Here is a 24,769-nt window from a genome sequence, read left to right on the forward strand (position 1 = left end):
GATTACTTTTACTTTTTATATTTTTCTTTGGGGGAAGGGGGGGGGGGGCAGGGAAATGGGGAGGACTGTGCACAAGTGTACAATGGGAAAGTTAAAGAGATCACAGGAGGGGGGTCAGTGGCAAAAGGGCTAAGGCTAAAAGGCCTTTTAAATAATTTTATCATTTGCGTCATTGTCATAACTATCACATAAATATAGATTGTGAATATTTTGCCATTCATAAGACTAGAAACTTATATACCACAATCACGTACGCATTTTTTTCAAATATATTAATAAATTGCTCAACACCAATGTATCAATTCTATCCCATATTTAGTACAGTTTCATATTTTAAATTTCACCTCGGCTATGAGAAAGCTCCTTTAAACATGAAGAGAGAAAATCCCTACATCAACTTAAAGGAAAAAAGCAAAACAATAACAAATAATAAAAACAGCCGTTCCTTATCACACTGGTAGAATGACATCATCTTGAAAAGCTTGACACTGCACGACAATCTTAAATCATAATGGTTTTACCTTGTATTCTTGGTTAAACATCATTAAAATCCAAACAAAAATCTCCCATAAAAATTGAATCAATAGTAAATTCCGTGTTGTTTATGCCATAAATGGCAGTGTTTTGACTTGAAATGCGAAACTGTCAGGTGATCTCCTCTCAGATTCAGTACGAGACGTTTCCATGGCAACCAATAATCAATATTCAGCACCGTTTTCTAAAGTTAGCGCTATTTGATACAAATTCGCTGACAACAAACGATTCATATCTACAACTGTTCAAATAAAACTGATACTTTTTCTTTTGTTCTTGAAAAATCTTAAAACCTTAAGTGAGCATAATTTTTCTAAAATAATGAGTGTCCACACCATATTGTAGCAGTCATGTAAAAATAATTTTAAAATAGCAAGAACAAAATTGTACTATGAGATTCTAAGAAAGTTTACTAAAGCCAGCCAGTGAATTCAACTGTTGTCTCCCTTTCACTTGTATATTAAAAAAAACTATAAACAAAACATGACAAAAATTTTTGCTGACTCATTGTATTTTGTCTAGTGAGTTTAAAGTTGTTGATAAAAAATGCCCTAAAGGACAAAAACCTATGCTTTTAAGAACTACAAAGAAGAATAAAAGCGTACCACATGAGAGTAATGTCCGAAGGGAAATCTGATTTGATGAAATGAACATAATTATCACACAATATAACTGTCATTAATTGACAAGACTGACAAAAGACTGTGACAATAGATGCAAACATTATAAAGAAACCTGGGTATAGAGGCATGCACTATATAAAGGACAATATTAGCAGAGCACAATATTGGATAGTATTAATGGTAATATAACAACTATTGAATGGTATTGATAATTAATCTAATAAAAATGCTTTATTAAAACACATTATTACCAATCCTTCATTTAGTGTTTTAACACAAAAAAAAACTGTGGGAAAAAAAGGAAAAATTACATTTTACATTATTTCTTATTCGCAAATTAATTTAATTACCAAAAAAGGTAAATAGCAAAAAAAAAATATTTTTTTTATAATGATGTTATAACTCCACAAAGAAAACTGAGGTAAAAGAAATAAAATCTTAAAAACTGTATCACAAATAAAACTGGCAAAAATAAACATGCATTTGTTAGTATTTGTAACACAACTCCAGTCTAGCTAATAGTATCACACACACACCACTGTGGCTTCTTACCTTCCGGCCCGTGTCAAACATAAGGCCATGTGGAGTAAGCGTAGTCAAGGGGCTGTACGGCAACCCCTCGTCAACATCCGAGTCTGACTGTCGAGAGCGCAGCTTGGCGAATAATTCACTCTGTAAACCAATGGTGCTGGTGTTAGTGCAGGGCATATTATATAACTATACTGACTATACATACATACAGGATGCCTATATTCTAAGCAAGGAAATAGGCCAGCCCTGACCCTTCAGAATTAAGAAACCTACTGCGGCTGCTTAATTTTGAAATGATCCAGTTTATTTACTAGTGTCTAATTTTAATAAGTGTTATCCCCTTTCACTATACATTTTAATCATAATAAAATTTGAAAATCATCACAATTTCAAATTAGTATTCTTTTACATGTATCTAAAAGGGAAAACACTGAAAGTATATAATATGTTTGTACTATATAGGTAAATAGTGTGTGTGTAAAATAGGTGGATATATGGATATATATAGCTCTATCTCATTCACAATGGTTTTATTTTTTAATAAGTTTTGTAGATCTAATTGAAAAGGAGATTAGAGCTAAAATAAAACCTTTGTGAATGATGTATTGTTATGTATAAATATGTATCATAATAATGATATAATACCTATCAAAATTGTTATGTTACAAGTTTTAATACAAAAATGCTACACATTACATTGTATACAAAATTTACCTGTCTGGGTGTTTTGAGGACCAATAAAATAGAATTATTGTTTCAATACTTCTTTAGCATAATAACAATCAGAATGCACTGTGATATTCCTTTTTTCTTTGAAATCAAAGGCTTTACGAAAGGATCCTTCCCCACCTTAACAAAATACCATCATGCTTATCAATATACACAGGCTGCCTGCCACTGGTCTATGTGATATAAACTTCATGAAAAGGACAATGCAATATCTGTTTGCAACAGCATTCAAATTTTAACCCTCTTAAAAATATGTGATTGGCATACACTGCCTTGATATGGATCACTCCATTCTTAATTTAAATGATTTTAGAACGGGAATTCTAATGATCGAGCCAGCTGCAAGGACTTTGGTCAAAATGTTTCTTTGTTTGGATTTTAAGCCAACAACTGTTGACAACAGATTTTACCCATGCGATCAGTGCAGACCACAATCAGCCAGCACATTCCCCTGAGATTACAATCCATGCTCTCTGATCATGGTCTGCACTGTTCACTTTACAGTCAGTAAATATATTTTGTAAGTTTTCCTAAAAATAATGAAAGGTTTTGTCCAGATTAAAAGATGGACATGTCTTTTTAAGATATATAGAGTGGTAAGGGTAGATCAGCTTTCATGCTAGGCTCCAGGTACTTCTATTCATCATATTTCATGAAGAGAAACATTTAAGAAGGGGGCACTTAAATTAACAAGAATTATCAACCTTCCATCAGCTAGCTGGATTGCTTCCTAACACAACAGATTTCAAAGACCATGGCACATCATTCATACCAAAATGGTGAGAGGCAAATTATCTGAAGTTAGTGACCATATAGCCTCAGGTTTAGGAATTGTGCCGGGCCAGGCTTTATTACATACATACAGTGGCATAGATTAGTTACATTACCACAAATACTGAGCTGTCCCATGTTTATTTTTATCTTGGATATGGATTAGTAATTTGGTATGTGTGCATACAAGCAAAACATATATCAATTTACATGCTTGGAATAGCATGACCTGATGGCATTTAAGATAAATTCTATCCCCTCCAGGTCACATACTTATGTTAATAATATATATATAGTATGACACCACTTACAGGTTTTTTAAAAGATACTTTCACATGACAAATCTTATTTTATTTCAAATTCACATTACAAACACTATTTAACTGTTTTTTCTATTTTAAACTTATAAAACCAAAATATTTTCATGAGACAATTATGTGTAATGATAAATATTTCATAAATAAAATTAAGTCATCTAAAGCAGATGTTGCCATTTTTAAATTTCAAACTGTAAATATTGACATATATGTTAATAATGGACTTGCCTAAATCTAAATATGGAAGGGTTCAATATTAATCTAAGGGGATTTAAGATTAGCATGCTAAAATCCAGCAGCTAGTAGTATGATAAAGTATTTTGTATGCAGCCTTAATGTTCTATAATCATAACATAACTTAGGTTTGAATAATTGGGCCTCAAAATGTAATCTTTATATTGTTCTTGATGTTTCGTATTTTACTAAAGCCTCTATCACATCAACCCTACGGCAGCCATACAAACAAATTTTGACAAAAATCGCTGTGTTTCGTGCGGGAGCCGCAAGACATTCGTACGGATTCTTTAAGGTTGCAAGGTTACTGCAACGTCGCAGTGATTTCTCAACATGCACATTATTTCTGCGATTTTTTGATAGATTTTGTATGTCTAAAGACTGTCGTAAGACAATCGTATGACAGACTCACGATTTCTAGAGGTTCTCATGTTTAAAAATGTTTAACGTTTGTCTTGCGGGGACCGCAGGTTTGCCGCACAAGCATCTTGCTGCTACTGCGGCCGTAATCAAATGATATTAAGTAACTTATCTACAAATCTGTCTAGATTATAAGACTGCGAAATTGCCTGCCACCTTAAACTACGGCACAAATTTCTCTATACATCGTACGAACCAAATTTCGTACAGCTGATGTGATAGAGGCTTAAAAAGAAACCAGTCCAGTTGTGAAATTTTCAATCTTTAAAGGACAATCCTACATTATGAACCTTTAGAATTTAATATTGTTATTATAATATCAATTAAAAGAGGAATTACGTTTCATCATTCTATATTTCATAATAATTTTGCCTACCATTAATTATAAAACATAAATAAACTTCAATCATTTACATATTACGTTTTCTCATACTTTACTGTCATCAACAAGATGTAGACAGAAAGAAAAAAAGAAAACTACACGAAGATTTATTGCATATTTCACTGCCTTATTTGTTGCTTTGAAAAGAAAATGTATGGAAATCAATCCGCAGTTTTATTTTCATTCCAGTCTCTTTTGATCTCGTATATCCAGCTTACTACCATATAATTAAATGGGTTATGCTTGCTTCAATACACACGGCTTGTAAAAATTGAAATATGTAAAGAATGCCGCTCGTTTTGACCCATTAAAAAGGAAAATGAATTTTCCGTGATGTCATTTAACTTGCATTACCTACGATCTATATGTTTTTTCATTCGTACATAATATTATATCTTTCGAATGACATTTGCCATTTTTGTCATGATTCATATGTTTTAATGATTTTGGTTTTGGTGGCCTCATTTTGAACATTTTCACTCCCCCCCCCCCCCAACACCATCATATGATACAGCTCACTGCTTAATAGTGACTCAAGATTTAGGTTTAAACACTTAAATGATGAAAGAAGGGTTTAGGTTTTGTCATGCATTTAAGATTGTTTTTAAATGGCACTGTTTTTTTTGCATGCAATCCAACTGTATTGAAAAATTCAAGGATTGAAAAAACAAAAATCTTAATATTTCAAAGCCTAAAGTAACAATAATTTCCCCATCTTTCAGACACATGATTGTACGGATACAGGCTGTCTCACGTCTATACTAATTCAGCTATAAGAAAGTTTTCTGGGCTTTTTCCATGCCATGCATTCGATAAACAAAACTTTAATATATTGAATACAAGTTCTGTACTACATTTTTGTCATTGCAGTTTCAATTAGTATGTTAATTTATGCTAATTTATGCTAATATATGCTAATTATATATATGTAACCTGTCTATATATACAAATACTAGATTAAATACATATACAGTATATGTGAGTAATTTGTCAAGTTATCAAGTTTTACCTGAAATGGGTTTGTGTCAATATTTTCCATAGAGACCGTTTTATTCTCCAGAACCCCCGGCGTCTGTTCTTTGGGGTCGGGCTTAAATATGCTGTCCTCTGATATACTTCTGCTGCCAGCCAGACCAAGAGACTTGGGTCTGAATCTACAAAATTTATCATCTTTTAATTCTATTATATGAAATTTCAATGCAGAGATGGTTTTTCTCTTTTTAAGTTTATCTTAATTAATCTCTAGGTTATAAAACTTTTTTCTGAGCTCCCTGTTAGAGCACTGCTTATATTCCTTATATTCATTATTCAGATATCTACAAGGCCGCACATTCATGAATATTCATACAAAAATTGATTAAAAATTTGTATATATGCAATTTTCAAATAAATATAATTTTATAGTTAATTTTAAACCTGACATTGACATTTAAATGTGTCACCATGACATCAATTTTGGAAAACTCGATAGGTATACTTATGTTGAATAGCATATCAACATGTTTATCAGGTATATATGTAATCCCAGTGTGACTGTCTCTGAGCCTCAATCAGACTGATGTATCACTTTCAACGTTGACAAGACATATTGCTTACATTAAAATCTACGTGACATTCATGGAATTATTTCCCCTGATATTATAATTCTCTTGACTCAGCTATAATTTGTGCCATTGCCATAAAATCTTAATTTTTACAAATAAGCTACATCAGAAAATTAAATTAAGTCAGCAAGTTGTAAAATGATGAAATAGATACCAATTTAGAGTGGGTTGTTTTAGAATAATGCATGGTTCAAGTTAAAATGAATAGTAATATAATATATATCAATTACAAAGGATTTGAACGATAAATCAAGTAATATATTATGTAACAAGGCAAGGAAAATTGACATATATTTCTGTTATAACATGCAATCAGAAAGAAATAAATTGATATAAAACATCTTGAACTTACTGTTGAACAGACAAGTAATGTTCGTGATATCATTTTGGTTTATTGAGGTCACATCATAATTATTGCATGACTGTACAGCATTACTTTATTATGTTATGCATAATAAGTAATAATGCACTTGATAATTATTGCATAATAAGTAATAATTCACAGTCCTGTATGTTTAATAGCAGAATAGTATCAAGTGTATTAGATTCAGTGTTGAACACTGTTAATTACATTTTCTTGGGTGAATTTTTAATCGTCATTTGTCAGTTGGGGCCAGATAATTTAGGTCTTCTTTCCAGCTTACTGGAAACCCAAATTTCTGCCGGATAGCTAGTTATACAATGTACATGTACCTGTAATGTAATAAGTCCGTAAAATCTAAGTCATTCAAATGTCATTAAAATGATACACTGGCTTCAGTCTATTCATTATAATAAAATTGGGACTCTGAGATGACTTATAAAAGATCCGTCTTATAAACAAACAAAAATATTGTAGATCTCAAACTAATAAAGTAACATTAAAGATGAGCAAGTTAAATACCCTCCGTCATCATCGTCATCACCACTTCCTCCCCGCTGATGTAGTGCTCCTATGGAGTGTGATTTCTGGCCGCCAGCTTCCTCTGGTTTGAACCTTTTCTTACTACTCCCTCGGAAAAAATTCCGCATTTTTTGAAATGGCTTAAACTTTTTCTTCTTGTCTCTTGAATCTGTTGAAAAAATTATAAAAATTAAATACGAATGCTGAAATTTTATGCCACTTTTAGTCCAGAAAAAAATCAATACAATTTTTGTTCATTCACAATTCACATTTTTTTGTGAGTCATCTAAAAAGCATTTAATTTTAAATATACTAGTTGTTATCTACTCTTCAGAACACATCTATTCTGAATTTTTCCTTGTTTTTGTATTCATTCTGAAGTTTTCCTTGTTAAATTTCAATTGAGTCTGTTACAGTCATGTGACAGAATGACCTGACATGTTAAATATTGTTGTTTTTTTATGAATCATTTCAGAATTACATCATACAAAAGTTCATACTATTGTGGACCTGTCACATTAACCAACAGGTGAAATGGATAATACTTGAATAACTATTTACAAAATAATATTTTAATGAAACATTTTCATGTTAATTAATTATGTCAATGATAAAATTCATTCTACAACCTTAAGTTCACAAGAATATCAGTAAAAGCAAGTACATGTAGATGCTCTCCAATGGAATAAAAGAATCTATCTTTAGCATCAATGACCTTGACCAAACAGGCCTAAAAACGCTAACAAAAGGTAGAGTGCTAAGAATGATAGCGTTAGTACAAGGAATAGTAAGAGAATCTATTTTTAGCATCAGAGACTTTGACCATAACCCTACAGACCTGACACCCCAACATTATGAGCCTATGAAGATACCTAATAATACCAAGTACCCGAGATATCAGTGAATTAATGATGTTGGTGTAAGAAACATCTTCAATGCTTGCCTTTTCCCAGTGTCACCACAGGTAGGATTACCAGACCCATTCCCAATGGCAAATATGCTTGTTTTTTCCCAATCTTTAAACAAAATTCCCAACTGAACTGAAATTCTTGAGTTAATTCCAGTATGGTATCAGGCAGATGATGTTTCCACACAATTTAATGTATTTTTATGCTTTGAATGATATTATATATCAATGCATTGGTTGGAATAAACTTTTTTGCACAATTCAGAATAACCATGAAGGAGGCTTGAATTCAAAAGGTACAAAATATTTTTCCCAATAAAGCAACTTTATGATGCAAATTTCCCAACCTTAGGAAGGTACTTTTCCAAAAATGGCTAGGATAAAGCCTGCAAATGTATTCTGAAAGAACTGGACTTCAGGGCCTGAAGAACTAAAGTAATATATAATGTAGCTAAAACTCTACCATAATCAAGAAATTTCACCTTGACCCCAAATTAGTATGCTTCAGGCAAACACTTGTATGCAAATTCTGGTCACAGAGGCATTTATGGTCTGATATAAAATATCTGATATAAATGTATACCTACCATCCCCAAAAACGTCATCGCCTTCCACTGGCGATGCCATTCCACCGCTGACCCCTGGTGCACTACTGATCTCCATCGAGGCTGACATTCTGTTAAATTTTCAATTCCAAACAGTTCCACTTTTTAATCCTTTTCCTACAACCACTGTAATTTAATTCATTATTTCATTCCAATCACAACAAAATCCACATGAAGAAACATTTTCCATGTTTTACTTTACACTATAAATATAATTTAATATCTTCACGCCACCTTTTTGCCCTGCCAAGTGATTCAAATCATTTAGCTCCGTGTACAGATATCCTTCATTCGAATGAGCGATTCTGTCATTAGATCAGTTTTATTTGTAACCACTTCTTCAATGCTCCTTTTGTTCCTTTTAAATTTGTCTTAATCACGCCAATTAATCTTTTGTAAGCGATCCTTGAATTTAACAGCCTGTGATGTCATCAAACTTCCAAATTTGTTGATTTATACCTTCTCACGACACCTGTAAGAAGAAATGAAATACAAACATATACTAAGATATTAATTCACGACTGTAGATAAATTTCCATTTCCGTTCAGGGTTATATATTACCTGTTTATTACTATTTTACTATATATGTTCATCTGTGCGTGAAAATCTCTTATCAGAGCAAAATGAAATGCAAAGTGCATTTATAGTATAAGCTAATCAGTCAAGCATACCATATAAATAAAAATCGCTGACATTTACAAGTTGGTAAATGAGACAAAAATAACAGGTACTATTTCATAACAGAAAATGTTGTCAAAACAATTAATTATCAAGAAATTAGAACATTAATACAGCATAAACATATCACATTAAAAATCTAAAATACACTTTGTCCTTAAAACACCTTAAGCAGACTTGAATTATCTTAAACCACTGTGCTATAACAAAGAACATGAGCCATAAAAGAAAAGAAAATCCGATAATTCTTGCACATTTAACCAGTGAGTCAGTAAACTGCCATTGTAAATAAATAATTCATAAACAATTGTTTCACAAAGATAATAAAACATTGCCTTAAAACCTGACTCATGCTATGTATGACATAATCTAATTTACTGGATTACTTAATTGGTTATATAATTGATTATTTAATTGATCATTAAATTGATTAATTAACTATGCACATCTTAAAATATCTGATTAAACATTTCAGTTATGAAGAAAACTTAATGATCAAGGTAATCTGAGCTGCCCGAGGCCAATTGTTATGCTATAGCTGGTGACTTCCACAACGCCCCCGCCCCCATCTTCCTGGGAAATTCTTTAGGAATCATGCAGTTTTCCACTTAAATTCAGTTTACTTCAAGTTTTTTCTGCCCATTTTGCGATAATGAAATGTCCATTCAGCCCTTTCAGGCACTGGGAACACTTAGAGGTCCTCTTGGCCCTGACATGCACACTGACTGGTAAAATTAAAATAGCATGCTCAAACGGCCAATTACTGAGCTTATTTATATAGCATATTACCCTAATAAGATAGAAATAGCATGCAGGTCACCAAAAAATAGCATGGTGTTCTCTTGTGTCAGCATCCGACAAGAAATTCACGTTACAGGTTATATTACCTGTAATCAAACATATAAAAATAAAATATTGACAAATGTCAATGAACTTCAGGTTAATACAACTGACATTCTACAATCTTATACCAGTTATAAGTAAACTTTCAAACAGGTGTGAAACACAACTAGAGTTCTGAATCTGACACAGGTTAATGTTCTGGCAACTTAGATAAATTACTACTTTTAAAAATAAATAACACAAGTTAATTCATCAAGTTTCCTTCAAGTTATCCCAGTATCTTTTAAACTATTAAAGTCAATGTTTCTTTCACCAGTCCACTTTTAATGGTACACACCTAGGCAGCTGGCTATTTCATGACAGTGTGGGTCAATTTCAAGAGAAAATGAGCTAAAATTCAAGGAGCTAAACTTTTACCCAAGTTAATCAGTGTGTCATCATAGCACTCACTCAGGAGAAATAATTTTCACCCCAAAATACACCAAATTCCAATATCAGCAAAAATATATTTAACACATTTAACATATTTCATTCTATTGATACTTTGATATGCTTATTTAATATTGCTAATTTAATACTAAGGCCATAAAAGGTAACCATGTTGTTGTCACACAAAAAGTTTAGAGTAAATTACCTTAACTTAAGTATTGTCCAGGCACTCTTGAATTTGACCCTGTAGTCGGTATATTTCGTAAACGTGTACTTGTAAATTGATATACATTTAAATGCAAATGGCTAATTGTTAAAATGGTGTATATTAAAAAGCCCTCTAAGCGCAGTTGGTAAGGGGGTTTCACTAGAAGAATGTAGACGTAAACTGGCAGGTTCGAATCCTATTTCAGCCATTTCATTTTTCTTTTTAATTTTAAAATTGGCTTTCTCTTAAAATCATTGCAAACATTTTTGTTTTGTCTACTATCAGTGTTGTATGTAGTATTTTTAATAACTGCCTTTATAGCATGTATGCACTTAAGAATATACAATTGCATAATGACACAAAGAGAACCGTTGAAAGATACTGTAATGAAATAAAAAAAATAAATTGTGTATAAAAACACCACTTAAAATGTTTTCTAAAACCAGGTGTAGTAAAACGATTTCAAATTAATTCTTGCAAGTAAATTTTAAAAACAAATAATAGCGTGGTGTTGGTAAGGAATCGAACAAGGGACCTTTAGATTGGTAGTCCAACATCTACAATGTATACCAATACACCACATGTCACTGACAAGTATAGCAAATATGAGCCGCGTCACGACAAAACCAACATAATGGGTTTGCGACCGGCATGGATCCAGACCAGCCTGCGCCTCCGCGCAGTCTGATCAAGATCCATGCTGTTCGCTTACCAACCCTTTTACAAGTAGAGAAACTTGTAGCAAACAGCATGGATCCTGATCAGACTGCACGGATGCGCAGGCTGGTCTGGATCCATGCTGGTCGCAAACGCACCACATTGGTTTTGTCATGACGCGGCTCATATATCGATATATTTAATAGATACTGGTCAGTGATTATTCATATGACCTTTACAAAAATTAATTAAGTGCCAGGTCAATATTGTTGGACAATAAGTTAATTATTTATTCCCCCCCCCCCCTCGCATTTGATCTCCTAACAAAACAAATATGAAATATGTTGAAAATGTCTGAAAAGTTGATCTTTGAATGCTGATTTCAAATTTGTAACCAAAGAGAAAAAAAACCAACAGGACCTCATTAAAGCAGCATGCCTCCAGATTCATGCTAATTTTCATGAAAATTTTGAAAATGTACCTGAATGTTGTGAAGTAACCAAAAAGAAGCAATTTACACATTTCAATGACACTATCAACCCCCGTAAATTACCAAAAAGTGGTCAAGATATGCATAAATTGCCCTTACCGCGTTAGTAACGCAGTAGAAATTATAATAGTTGTAAATACTGAAAAATCAGTTACTAATCGTACAGAACATGTAAAATTTTACTTTAGTCTTGATCCTTTTTACTTTCCTTAAGTACATTTTTCTTAAGTTTGATTTTATTGAAATATTTTGACTCATCTGGAGGCATGTAGCTTTAATATATAACTATCTTAACAATTTAAATTCAAGAATTATGAAAAAAAATTAAGAAATGATCAAAATATTAAATTTTTCAAATTTCAATAACATAATCATTCCCAAATCCTGTGTCCTTGTACAGTCAGATCTAAACAAATTTAGGACCCTAAAATTCAATAAATTGTTCGATTTTTTTTTCTGGTCTGTTATTGTGGCTAATGTATTAATTATTTTGTAAAATGTTAACCAAAAAAAGTTCCATTTAAAACAAAGATACTTATTTAAACATCATCCTTTTAAAATCCATCCATCTGTTCGTTTATTTAATCAACTTAATTGGGAAATCCCTACACAAAGTACACACTCATTTATCTCACTTGAAAGTTGACACAAATATTCCATTACTGACCATTTAATAAGGTTATATCAGAATACCCATATATTGCCTTCGGAGCTATGATATGTAGGCATTTAATTTCACAATTTTAAGACACTATCGAAACTTTATTTAAAGAGAGTATGACCTACATTTTTTTCACTTCGTCATACCTGAAAGTTATAAATGAAATGAAAATGAACTTATACATGAAGAAGATAAGTTTATAATGTTCAATTTGGCTAGCATCATTTAAAACTCTGGCCATCTGTATATGGAAAATTATATACATTAAATAATGATAAAAATAAAACTTGAAACAATTATTATTAACAATTAGCAAAAACAATGTTAATTTATAACTTATTTTTTGATTTTACTACTTACATTACAACTAAAATGATCCTATCTATAATTCAAAACAACGTACAAAGTAACTGTTGTAAAAGGTTGCTATTGAATGTTCAAATCATTAAAATATCAAGATCGATTTTCGTGTTTGTGATCATTTGGTGTCTGTTACTGCCTATAACATTGTTATAGCCAAAGTTAAAAGTTTTGTGACAGACAGACAGACAGACAACACACAAACAAATAATTTAAATAGACAGACCAAAAAGAATATGCTTTCTCAATCTATCAATCTTAGAGAAATATACTTTATATATAACCAATTCAATACAAGTTTGCAGGTAAAACACACAACTTATGGTACCAAAGAGATTAGCCCTTGCCACCTTAACATTATGGGATACACTTCCCAAAAACGACATGAAATTTTATAACATTTGAATAACAAGATTGCATTTGATAAAAATGCTATGCCACCGCATGGTTCAAATTTCATAGCTGTACACCAAAGGACAAGAAAGTAGGTCACATCATCAAAATCTAGGTCACCTGATATCAAAGTTCAATTTTACAACTAAAACTGTGCACATGGTCAAAATGTCATTGCTGTACATCAAAGGACAAGAAAGTAGGTCACTGTCCCTTGGGCAAGGCATAATTTTGACCCAAGGGTTTTAATTCAAAACAATTTTGATACAGGTCCACCAAACAACATTTCAAGTCAAATATCTAAGCTATAGCTTTCTCCCATTCAGAAAACATTTGTTTTATTTTCTGTTTTTACTATGTGTACATAATGAGAATCACTGCCTCCGGGCAGGGCCAATTTTGACACCAGGGGAAAATTTTGAACAACTTTGGTAGAGGACCTATAAATGATATTATATATCAAACATCAAAGCTCTATGCCTTGTACCTTCAGACAAAAAATATTTTTTATTTTTTCACTATATGTACATAATGAAAATCAATGACCCCCGGGGCGGAACCAATTTTGACCCCAGGGCTATAATTTGAACAATCTTGCCAGAGGTTCACTACACAATGTTTCATGCAAAATATCTTAACTCTAGCCTTGTAAATTTAGAGAAGATGATTTTTTAAGTTTGTACTATATACATATAAGGAAAACCTATGGCCACCAGGGGCGGGGCTAATTTTGACACAAGAGGCAAAATTTGAATAAATTTTGTAGAGTACCTTCAGATGATATAATTTAACAAATATTAAAGCTCTAAGCCTTGTACCTTCAGACAATAAGATTTATTTATTTTTTACTATATGTATATATTGAAATCAATGACCTCAAGGGCGGGGGCAATTTTTGACCCCAGGGCTATAATTTGAACAATCTTGCTAGAGGTTTACTACACAATGTTTCATGCAAAATATCTAACCTCTAGCATTTGTCAATTGCTAGATGAATTTTTTTTGAAGTTTTTACTATTACTATAAGTTTTTTACTATATACATATAAGGAAAACCAATGACCCCGGGGCGGGGCCGATTTTGACCCCAGGGCTATAATTTGAACAATCTGGGTAGAGGTCTACCAGACAATGCCTTACGCAAAATATATAAGCTCTAAGCCTTTTGGGTCTTTACAAGAAGGTGTTTTAAGTTTTTACTATATGTACATATAGTGAAATTCAATGACCCCGGGGCGGGGCCGATTTTGACCCAAGGGCTATAATTTGAACAATCTTGGTAAGGGTCTACCAGAAGATGCCTTATGCAAAATATCTAAGCTCTAGGCCTTTTGGGTTTTTACAAGAAGGTATTTTAAGTTTTTACTATATGTACATAGTGAAAATCAATGACCCTCGGGGGCGGGGCCAATTTTGACCCCAGGGCTATAATTTGAACAATCTTGTTAGAGGTCTACCAGACAATGCCTTATGCAAAATATCTAAGCTCTAGGCCTTTTTGGTCTTTACAAGAAGATTTTTTAAATTTATTCTTATAATTCCTTTTGGTTGCCATGGCAACCAGATTTCTGCATGGAATGAAATTCTTTGAACAACTTTGGAAGCCCTTCACCCAAGGAACAATCCTGCCAAGTTTGGTTGAAATTGGACTAGTGGTTTTTCACAAGAAGATTTTTTAAGTTCACTATATAATCTATATAACACACACACAAACACACACACAAACACACACACACACAGGTGAATCGCTATATGCCACCGCATCGCAGATGCTGCGGTGGCATAAAAAATAAAATATGTTATTTCAGAATAATCAATTGAAATTTTGTAAAATCAGAAATCTCAGTGACAATATATAATTATAGATATTGTAATGAAATGGTGGCCTTGCTGTTATTATTTACACTATAACATCGGTGTCATGCTGTGTCAATGGACGCAGCCCACCCTATTTTTAACATCAACATTGATCTAAGTATTGTATGGCGCTACTTAGTGCTGGCTTCGCTCAAACAAACTTTAAAGGTAAAAGTAAGGTTAAAAGCACATTTCAACCATTAACACTGTGCATTGAGGTGGATCAAATTGATGAAACCTAGATGAATTACATTTGTATACTTAAAGTATATTCAATATATTTTACCTTGATCAGATACATTGGGTGGAGATGGTAGTTTTCAAACAATTCAGAAATCAGTATACATGTACACCAAAAAGGTGACAATTACCCTGAAATTGCACACATGAACATTCTTTATGACACAAACAAGATGTTATCCCTGCATGGTGACATTTTTATACAGACATTTATTCTATTATCTGAAATTTGAAAGCAGAATCCATGCTGTACATGAACATTGTACGGCAAATATAATAGATTAAAGGAAGTTAACTTGCAAAATTGTTACCCTGTTGCCCGAACTACAAAGTAGAATAATAGCCAAATGTCATTTGAAATGACCAATTGTATCATCAATTTGGCTGCTTTAACTCCCTCAAAAACAAACAACAGCTGTCAATAGCATAGCAACTATGCTTGATAGTAAAACAAGGGCCATAATTCTGTCCAAATCCATGTTAAATTTACAGGCCTAGGACAGTGACCTCTTATTTTGCACTCAACTAAATGTATGAAGTTTCAACCCATTCCTTTCAGTAGTTTTGGAGATACCGATTTGCGCGCAAGATTCTACTTAACCAAAGTGGCATGGCAACACCAGGGTGAGTACAGTGCCATGGCTCTCCCCATTCTTTGAATAGTCAAGCTTAAAGAAACATATTTAAAGAGATATAGAGATAAAATCAATACAATATTCAAAATAAAAAGCTGCATTTATATTCAAATGTAATAATAATTGATGTTTGATCAAAATATATGAAATCTTTAAAGCTCAATCATTTACTGAACATTTTTATTATTGCCAAACAAATATCAACAATCATAATTTATCAAAGAATAATTCTTATATTTTAAACTATTTCAAATACTCTCTTAACACTTCCTTTATTTGCATTTGGCATAAGTACCAATTAATGCACACAATGCATTTTTACAATTTGTAAAGAATCTGGAGGCATGCCATTTTGAAACTATTGTCATCATTATGCATGTTTTACCAATGCCTGCACACCAGTTCTATTTAATATTAAAGCATATATATACCAACACCTCTGGAATTAAAGAAGGGGTTTATACCTTTAAATAAGATGTATCCTATACCTTTAATGTAAATGCATACAACAGTTTTTATAATCCTTTTTAATAATATAAAATCAAACAAACACAAATTTTAAAATAAAAAAAACCTAATATTATATATATACATATATCGATTTCCAAGTGAACATTATTTGTATATTGACCTATGATCAAAGGCATGATACAAAACAGTGACATAAGATTGTCAAAGGAATATAAATTATACAGATTATTCATACAAAATTATCATTATAGGTTACGCTAATATCCTATATTTTTATGCAGCAGATATAGTTACGTATCACAATATAAAAACTGGATATTGATATCATAATTGATAGGTAATTGATGACTGTCAACTTGGAATGTATTTCATTATCTTGAGCTGTCAATCAGTTACCTTAATTCACCTTGTATCAGTTATCTAGCTGATTAATTAACTGATCAATATACACACGATTTAGACATTTAGTATCCTGCTGCCAAATTTTAGTGCCACTGTGTTAATGACGACAAGACTGGATTTGTCAACCAAGCTTGATTTTGGCATTTTAATGTTCATGCAGGGTTTTTAAAGGTACTCGTACACTGTGTGAGTTTTGCTCAAGATTGAAGTTAAATTGCAACAACTATTAGTGTCATAAAGTGACGTTCATGCATTTTTTACACAAGGCTTGAATTCCTTTAGGTTCTGTGATAGCAGGTCAATTTTTTATAGCCCAGGGGCAAGACCTTCATAGCTCAGGGGCAAGGCCTTCATAGCCCAGGGGCAAGGCCAAGTCATAGACATTCACTAATAAAAATTTTAGCTACAGAAGTCCTTTGCTCACATTAGAAGCATGATTAGTTTGAAATTTACAAAAATCAGTTTTGATATTAAAAAAAAATTATCAATTCTTATGATGATTATAAATAGCCTAAATCATCACCTTTAATAAGTGCAGTAAAGGATTAACTCCTTATATTATTTAATCGGAGCTAGCCAGTAACAGCACTAAGGTGACGACTATAAATTGATGATAGAGTTTAATAATTTATATAGACCAAATAAATAGCTTTAACATGACATCAAAATTGAGCAGTTACAGTTTCATACTATTCTACAATGTGGGGATGGGGATGGCCGGGTGGGGAAAAGAGAAATAAAATTCTTCAAAGCAGTTATAATTAAGGAACAAGTTCCTCTTCTATAATGTAAAACTCATCCCGGCAAAATTACCTGAATATACTTGTGAATGGTTGTTATCAAAGTTTTTACCTATTAAAGCTATCTTGAAAAAATCAATTCTTTACAATCAGATATCTAATTTTGATCCTAAGGGCAGCGCACTTAGTGTTTAAAAACAAATCCACATCCTGTTTTATATGGAGATAATAGTATTTTCTTTAAGCTTTAGGACAATTTCAATCGCCATGCAGAAACGTTGTTCTTGCCTCTGCAATAAATTTGCTCGATGACATGAATCTTGTCTAGATAGAAAAAAATGTTTTAAACTTGTTATCTAAATGAAATTTTTTTTAAACCCGAGCCCCAGGGACAAAAGGGCGGAAAACAAAAAACAATAGGTTTCAAAATAATTTTTAAAATTTAATCAAAAAAGTGATAAAAAAAGGAATGCATTTTTAATTCTTTAATATTCTGAACAATTTTCGATTACACCCAGAATTATGTTAATTGTGGCAGTATGCATAATAAACCAAAACAATTTCTGCATAACAAGAAGGAATCTAATAATAACTAATTATTATCACTACAAAAGTCCCTTTTGATATATATTATATTAAAGAAGCATTCTTGAATTAATTTTTCCCTCATTTAAATTTATTGTTCTCAACACAACAAAGAAAACAATATTTGAATGTGTCTGAATGTCAATTTGAATAGAATGATCATGCCACTAAAACAAAATGCCAATTATGCATTCAAAATTGTTTTGGCCACAACAATTAACTATAAATTGACTAATGTATATTAATTTGAGTCTGTCTTTAAATTTATTAAAATCTACAAAAAAAGAGCACTGTTTTTCAAATAGATGTAATAGCCAGCCCCCATAGCTCAATCGGTTAGAGCGCCAGACTTGTAATCTTGACATTGTGGGTTCGATTCCCTGGCTGGTCATCTAAATTACTAATCAGTCTTTTGGATGAGACTTTAAATCGAGGTCCCATGTATGAGTGCTTTAACACATGGCACGCTAAAGAACCAGAAGAAGCTTCTGAAATTGGTGCGTCTTTCTGTATCTTGCACTATCCTCCAAAATCTAAAATGACTAATATTCTTCTGGAGGACTTCCCCATAATTGGGCAACGGTTGGCAAGTATAAATTAACTCATATACACACACACACACACACAAATAAAAGTAAAAACATTTAAAAGACACAATGAAATACCTCATCATTACTTTTGAATTCTTCAGGGAATTCATTAAGGGAGTAAATTCACCTTTAAAAATTCTTAAGAGCTATAATCGTCTGGTAATTTTTCACATACCTTTCTGACAGGAAGTCTTATTTAACCCTCCTTATTTCAGACACTTAGCTTCTGTCAAATGAAATGAAATCCTCATAGAAACAATTTTATTATAAACTATCTTAATTTCTTGTACTTACATTTGCACAAAATCTTCAAGTCACATGTATACCCGCGCGCACACACAAAATAAAAACCAAAAAACAATTTTCTTATAGTTTTCAAACAAGACTCCAAATCATCAAATAAAGTCCTCAAGGCACAATTCATGAATACATAGTGGCCAATAAAAGATCAAACAAAACCTTATGGACACGAACATGTTGTTTTGTTTATACATTTAGATGGGGACAGACATTATCTCTGTAATTTACGAGACATGTCGCAGTTACTAAAACTGCATCGGTTCATGTTGTTATGACAAAACGGAAACATCCTTAAACAAAAGTTTACTTTGCATAAATTTGCATTTAAATTAACGTAACATGTGTTTTTTGGTCAATAAAATACAGGAACATGCAACGCATCATATACAAGACTGTACTTGACAACATTTATAGCTGTAAACTAGGGAAGTATATATCTTATACTATCATAGCCCTTACAGTGATTTGTTTTTCAATCTCCAAAACAACCTGTCGGCTGTGGCTTCCTGAAGGAGAAGAAAAGTTATAAATCATTCCTTTGGGGGTGGAGGTCACTTGTTTTATACAGGACTTATACATGAAAACTTATTTGAGTCTTATTGCGTGGAGCTACTTTATGCCCAAAGCTTTACATGTAGCATCTCCGTGATGACCTCCACAAAACTGATATTAATTTTTAAACATGCCTCAAATGGGTCAATTTTTGGCCATCCAGGGAGTAGGGGGGGTTACTTGATTTATATAGAATTATATAAAAAAACATTGGAGTCTTAATGTGTGAAACTCAGCTCTGCCCCAGGAATCACTTGCTTTGTGTAGACTAATGTTTAGTATCACAAGGATAATTCAGACAAAACATTTTTCAGACAAGTTTTTGATCAGGTCTCTTTCTTGCTTGAAATATTTTTTTTTTTTTTGATTACTCAAACATATTTACATTAGGGCATATATTGCACAGTTGGCTGATATTATGTACTGTAACACACCAAACTTATCCTTGATCCATTTCAAGTCTTTAAATAATATCTAAGACTACACACAACTGAAGTGCCTGTATTCGATTTTTTTCACAAATTTATAATCCTGGACTAAGAAAGCATATCAATATTTTCTTTTTTACTTTGCCTTTAACCTCCATATCTTGTAAATAGAAAACTTTCTATTATCAACATATTGCAACAGTCCGAGGGTATAAAAACAGTTCAGTAAAAACCCACAATTTCAAATTTGTAGCTGAGCAGGAAAGGAAAGTGACGTCAATAAAAGCATTTCATTCTATCACTTATCATATGTTTAAATGTTTTCTTTGGCGATTATCTTTCAAACTCCTAAATATAAGCCACCTTTAACCTAATGCTAAATTTATACACTGTACAGGACTGCTTGAATTTGAAACTAGAAATAGTAAGTTTAAGATTTCAATACCAATGTGTTAAGATAAAGCAGTGATTGTTTATATTTCTTATTTTCTTGGTAACTTAACGCCAATTCAAACACGTTTTTTGGTCATATCTCTGCAGTCATAATCTATCATACAGGCAGTTTCCTGGATAATTTAAACCAGAAATTACTGATTTCTCTGCAAGTGACAAATTATTTATCACACAAGATTTCTGAATCAGCAGTGAAAGAAAAGTGACCATTAGAATTAATGTCCTAGATCAACTGTCACAGAGAAATTATGCTCTATAAGAGGATCAAACCAATGGCCCCTTGATTACTAATCCCATGCTTTCCCAATTGAGCTTAGAAGATGGACATAAAAGCATATCAACCCTTAACCTGCTGGATTTCTTGAATGGACATGTCAGGCTGTTATGATTCCTGGAACTGTCCATTATCAATTTAGGGGATATGATGAAAATTTTAAGTTGCATGGTCAGCCAACAGTATAGAGTTAGGTCAGACTTAACACAGATGTGCTGGCTGGCCTACATGTAGCTGTATACTCAGGTGGCAGATGGACTATAATTCACTTCCATTTCATGAAAAGTAAAATGGCTTAATTATGTTTCGTTTAGTATCAAAGCTGTTTAAATAGATTCCTAAAATGTACTTTATAGCCACAGTTAATTACAAAAATAAATATACCGATTGATATTCATGAGAGTTGTGAAAATATACACCAAAAGCTTTTATCCTGAAGAGATTATTACCAAACTACACCTGGGCAAAATTTTTGCACCTATAAAAATCTTTTAAAATCTTTGAAAAAAACACTCTTTACATGATACTTAAGTCCTGTACTGAAAGGCTTTTACATATCTACATTATAGAAAAGAAGTAAATTATCCAAAAGCAATGGTTAAGATTATAAACTTAATACAAGATGTACTTACATGAATGAATAAAGGAATGGAGACAGGAGAGGGGTGGGGGCTGGGTACAAGAGGGGATAGAGAGGTTGTACAATGTAATTTTAAAATGTCTGCATCTTAGTCCAGGTAAGGCTAGTCATGATACTACGATTAGGGGGAAATAGTCGTGTTTAATACACTTGTTACTATATATAGAAACAAAATTGCCCATGACTTCAACTGATTATAAGTGTCACGTGACACCATTTAAGTATTTAACTTTGAATATAGCATAACATCAAACGTACCAAAATTTTATTTTTTTTAAGAAATTCAACAGTTACCTGGAATTAAGGTAAAATTGGTATAGAAAGGGGATTTTCATATTGGATTAACCATTATATTGTCCAACAACATTGACCTGGCACTCTTGCATTTGACCCTGTAGTCGGTATATTTCGTACATGTTACGATCTACTTGTAAATCGATATAAATATAAATATCAAATTGTTACAATATTGTAAAAAAAAAATCCTCTTAGCGCAGTTGGTAAAGGTATTTCACTTGAGGAATGTATACGTTAACTGGTAGGTTCGAATCCTATTTCAGCGAATTATTTTTTATTTTAATTTTAAAATTGCCATTCTCTTAAAACTATTGCAAACGTTTTTGTTGTGTGTAATATCTGTGTTGTATCTTTATATAGCGTGTATGCGCTAAAGTATATACGATTGCATAATGTAAAAAAGAGAAACATTGAAAGATACTATTAATAAAATAAAAATATATGACTGCGTAAAAAAACACCACTTAAAATGTATTCTAAAACCAGTTGTAGTAAACCGATTTCAAATTAATTCTTGCAAATAATTAAAAAATAATTCATAACATGGTGTTGGTAAGGAATCGAACCAGTGACCTTCAGATCATTAGTCCGACATCTATACCAATACACCACACTTCCCTGACGAGTGAAGTTAGCAAATATATGATATATTCGATAGATACTGGTCAGTGTTTATTCAAATGACCTTTACGAAAGTTAATGAGGTCCCAGGTCAATTTGTTGGACAATACAATGAGTCATCAATTGGGACTGCCATCCAAACAATAATAGTTGATATTTAATCTATTTAATTGGGTACTTGATTGTTTATTGTGATCAGTTGCTATTTTATTCAGGAATAAAAACGGTATTCTCTTCCTACATGCCAATTATTTTTTCTGTTACAGCTATAAATAAAGCATATAAACTACAATATTTATATAATATTAATGATTATCATACTGATAAATCAATATAATTGGCAAGACAATTCATAAATAAGTCTTCTAGTATTTATTATAATTATGCTAAATTAATGCAATATATGTAATTAATGGTTGAAATATTCGGTTTTAAAACACAAGAACCATTGAAATGACCATTAACTGTTCAGGTCCCATCAAATGACACTTTTTGAACATTTTTCTACACAGATTTTTAAAACTAGGTACATGAAATTTGACACAGTACAGCTAGGTTCTTTTTTAAACTAAAGAGCTTTATAGTTTTTTTTCAATTTTCAATAATGCTAATAGTTTACTGTAGTGTAATGAGGTGGGGCTGTCCTCACTACAGTATCAATTCCAGGATAAGTTTCCGGTTCCGGTAGTGGCAGACGTTTTGACTTTAACTTCTTAAAAACAAAGAAAATCAGAATATAATTCATGCAAGTCACATATACTGTCATACCGTATTTTATGCACTGTAAATCTATAAGGAAAAGGCCTTTATAAGCTCAGCTTTCGGACCCAATCCTTTTTCAACATATCATGTTTGTATTGTGTACATTATTGTCTGTTAATATATATTGTGAATTTTTCGAAAAAAACTATGTTTAAACTAAATTACAGTATCAACTGTGTCCGGACAGATATACATGTATGACTTAAATTTAATCTAATCCAGATAATGGCTGAGGTGTTGTAATTTTTTATAAACTTTATTCATTTGTATACAATATATTCCAGAAGCAAAATTAAAGCTAAATTTTTGATTGCTCTATTTTTTACTTTCAAAGTTAATGATTATAGATGGTCAAATAGATCCAAGTATTGTACTCTTTACATTGTGTACATCACAAATTTTCAATGTTTATGTTCTTTCATTTATCATAGACATTAAACTATTACTCACTATCATATAAGTTTTAAGTTAATACTCTGCAAAAGTTAATACTCTGCAAATAACTTAACTTAATAAATATAGAAGAAACATGCATTTTATTGTTTATTAAAACTGCCTGAATGATCAACAATCATTCAGTGTTAAAAGATAACAACTGAATCAAGTGTTTTAGGGGCTCCTTCAGGTTTGATGATCATCCAGATTTGGTGGTGCCAAACCAATAAAAAATTACGATACCACACTAAAAATCCAAAAGGAAATCCTTCGTATCATGTTAAAAACTATTTTGTTTTTATTTAATTATACAATGTATTATGGTTGGAGGCGTGAAGCATTTTTGTAAATTAAAGTTTGCTAAATATTATTGACTTGAGTAAGAATCGGATTTGACAATTAGTTTTTGCCACCAGTTAAGAGCCACTCTGTTAACATCCAATTGTTAGTCTTACCTATATATACTGTTTATTGGACTTAGCTCAATATTGTATTTGATAACCTGTGATTTAAATATTGAAAACCCTTATGTTGAAAATTTAAAACAGGGATAATCCATGACACAAATTCACCAGGTTTAATCATTGAAATTCTGAATAAAGTAAGATAAGCACTACAGTAGTGTGAAATAATATTTTAATTCAATTAACCCAATCAGTTTAACAGTTAAAAGACAATTAATTAATGTTACTTTTTTAAATTACTGAATAAAACTTGTATCATTCACAAAAGTCATAAAAAGAGCAAGCAATTGTCTCTTCCCAGTGCCATACATTCAAGTGTCAAAAAATATATATCTATAATTATATCAAGCTTTGGTTTTCACCTGAGCTGTCACCTGTGAAAAACAAAACACATTTTCTTGACAACTTTCACTTCTCAAACATACCTTTACCATGGCAACATAACATCCGATTTAAAATCTCTCCAATCACGTTTTATTACATCAAGACACTTTAACTATCAATAACAATCTTCCCGATTCAAAAATAAAATATTACCTGTAATTTGGCAACAAAACATAAAACATGGCGGATTGTGTCGTACGAGTGCGTTTGTGTCACGTGTTTAATCATGTGACCCATGAAGTAAAAAAGTAAACAATACTTTTTCCCGCCAAAATGTCAAATTTTCGCATATTGATACAAAGTCATTAAAATTTATACAAACGAACGAACAATTTTTTTTTCACACAAATTTTACATTTCTAGTGACTAGCCTCTACAAT

General features: G+C 31.9%; 1 protein-coding gene across 1 annotated transcript; it reads right to left on the minus strand.

Annotated features, from left to right (window-relative positions):
• Positions 1 to 1,709: 1,709 nt before the first annotated feature.
• Positions 1,710 to 24,636, minus strand: LOC132714822 (uncharacterized; the record flags this gene model as incomplete). Its single annotated transcript, XM_060697744.1, is given in 5 exon segments — positions 1,710 to 1,829; positions 5,551 to 5,695; positions 7,029 to 7,197; positions 8,523 to 9,012; positions 24,543 to 24,636. Coding segments are annotated over 4 exon segments (522 nt in total), but the record flags the coding sequence as incomplete, so codon positions are not given.
• Positions 24,637 to 24,769: the final 133 nt, after the last annotated feature.

The sequence above is a fragment of the Ruditapes philippinarum genome, unplaced genomic scaffold, assembly GCF_026571515.1.
Source record: "Ruditapes philippinarum isolate M1 unplaced genomic scaffold, ASM2657151v2 ctg1883_1_1_1_1, whole genome shotgun sequence".
Classification (NCBI taxonomy): Eukaryota; Metazoa; Mollusca; class Bivalvia; order Venerida; family Veneridae; genus Ruditapes; species Ruditapes philippinarum.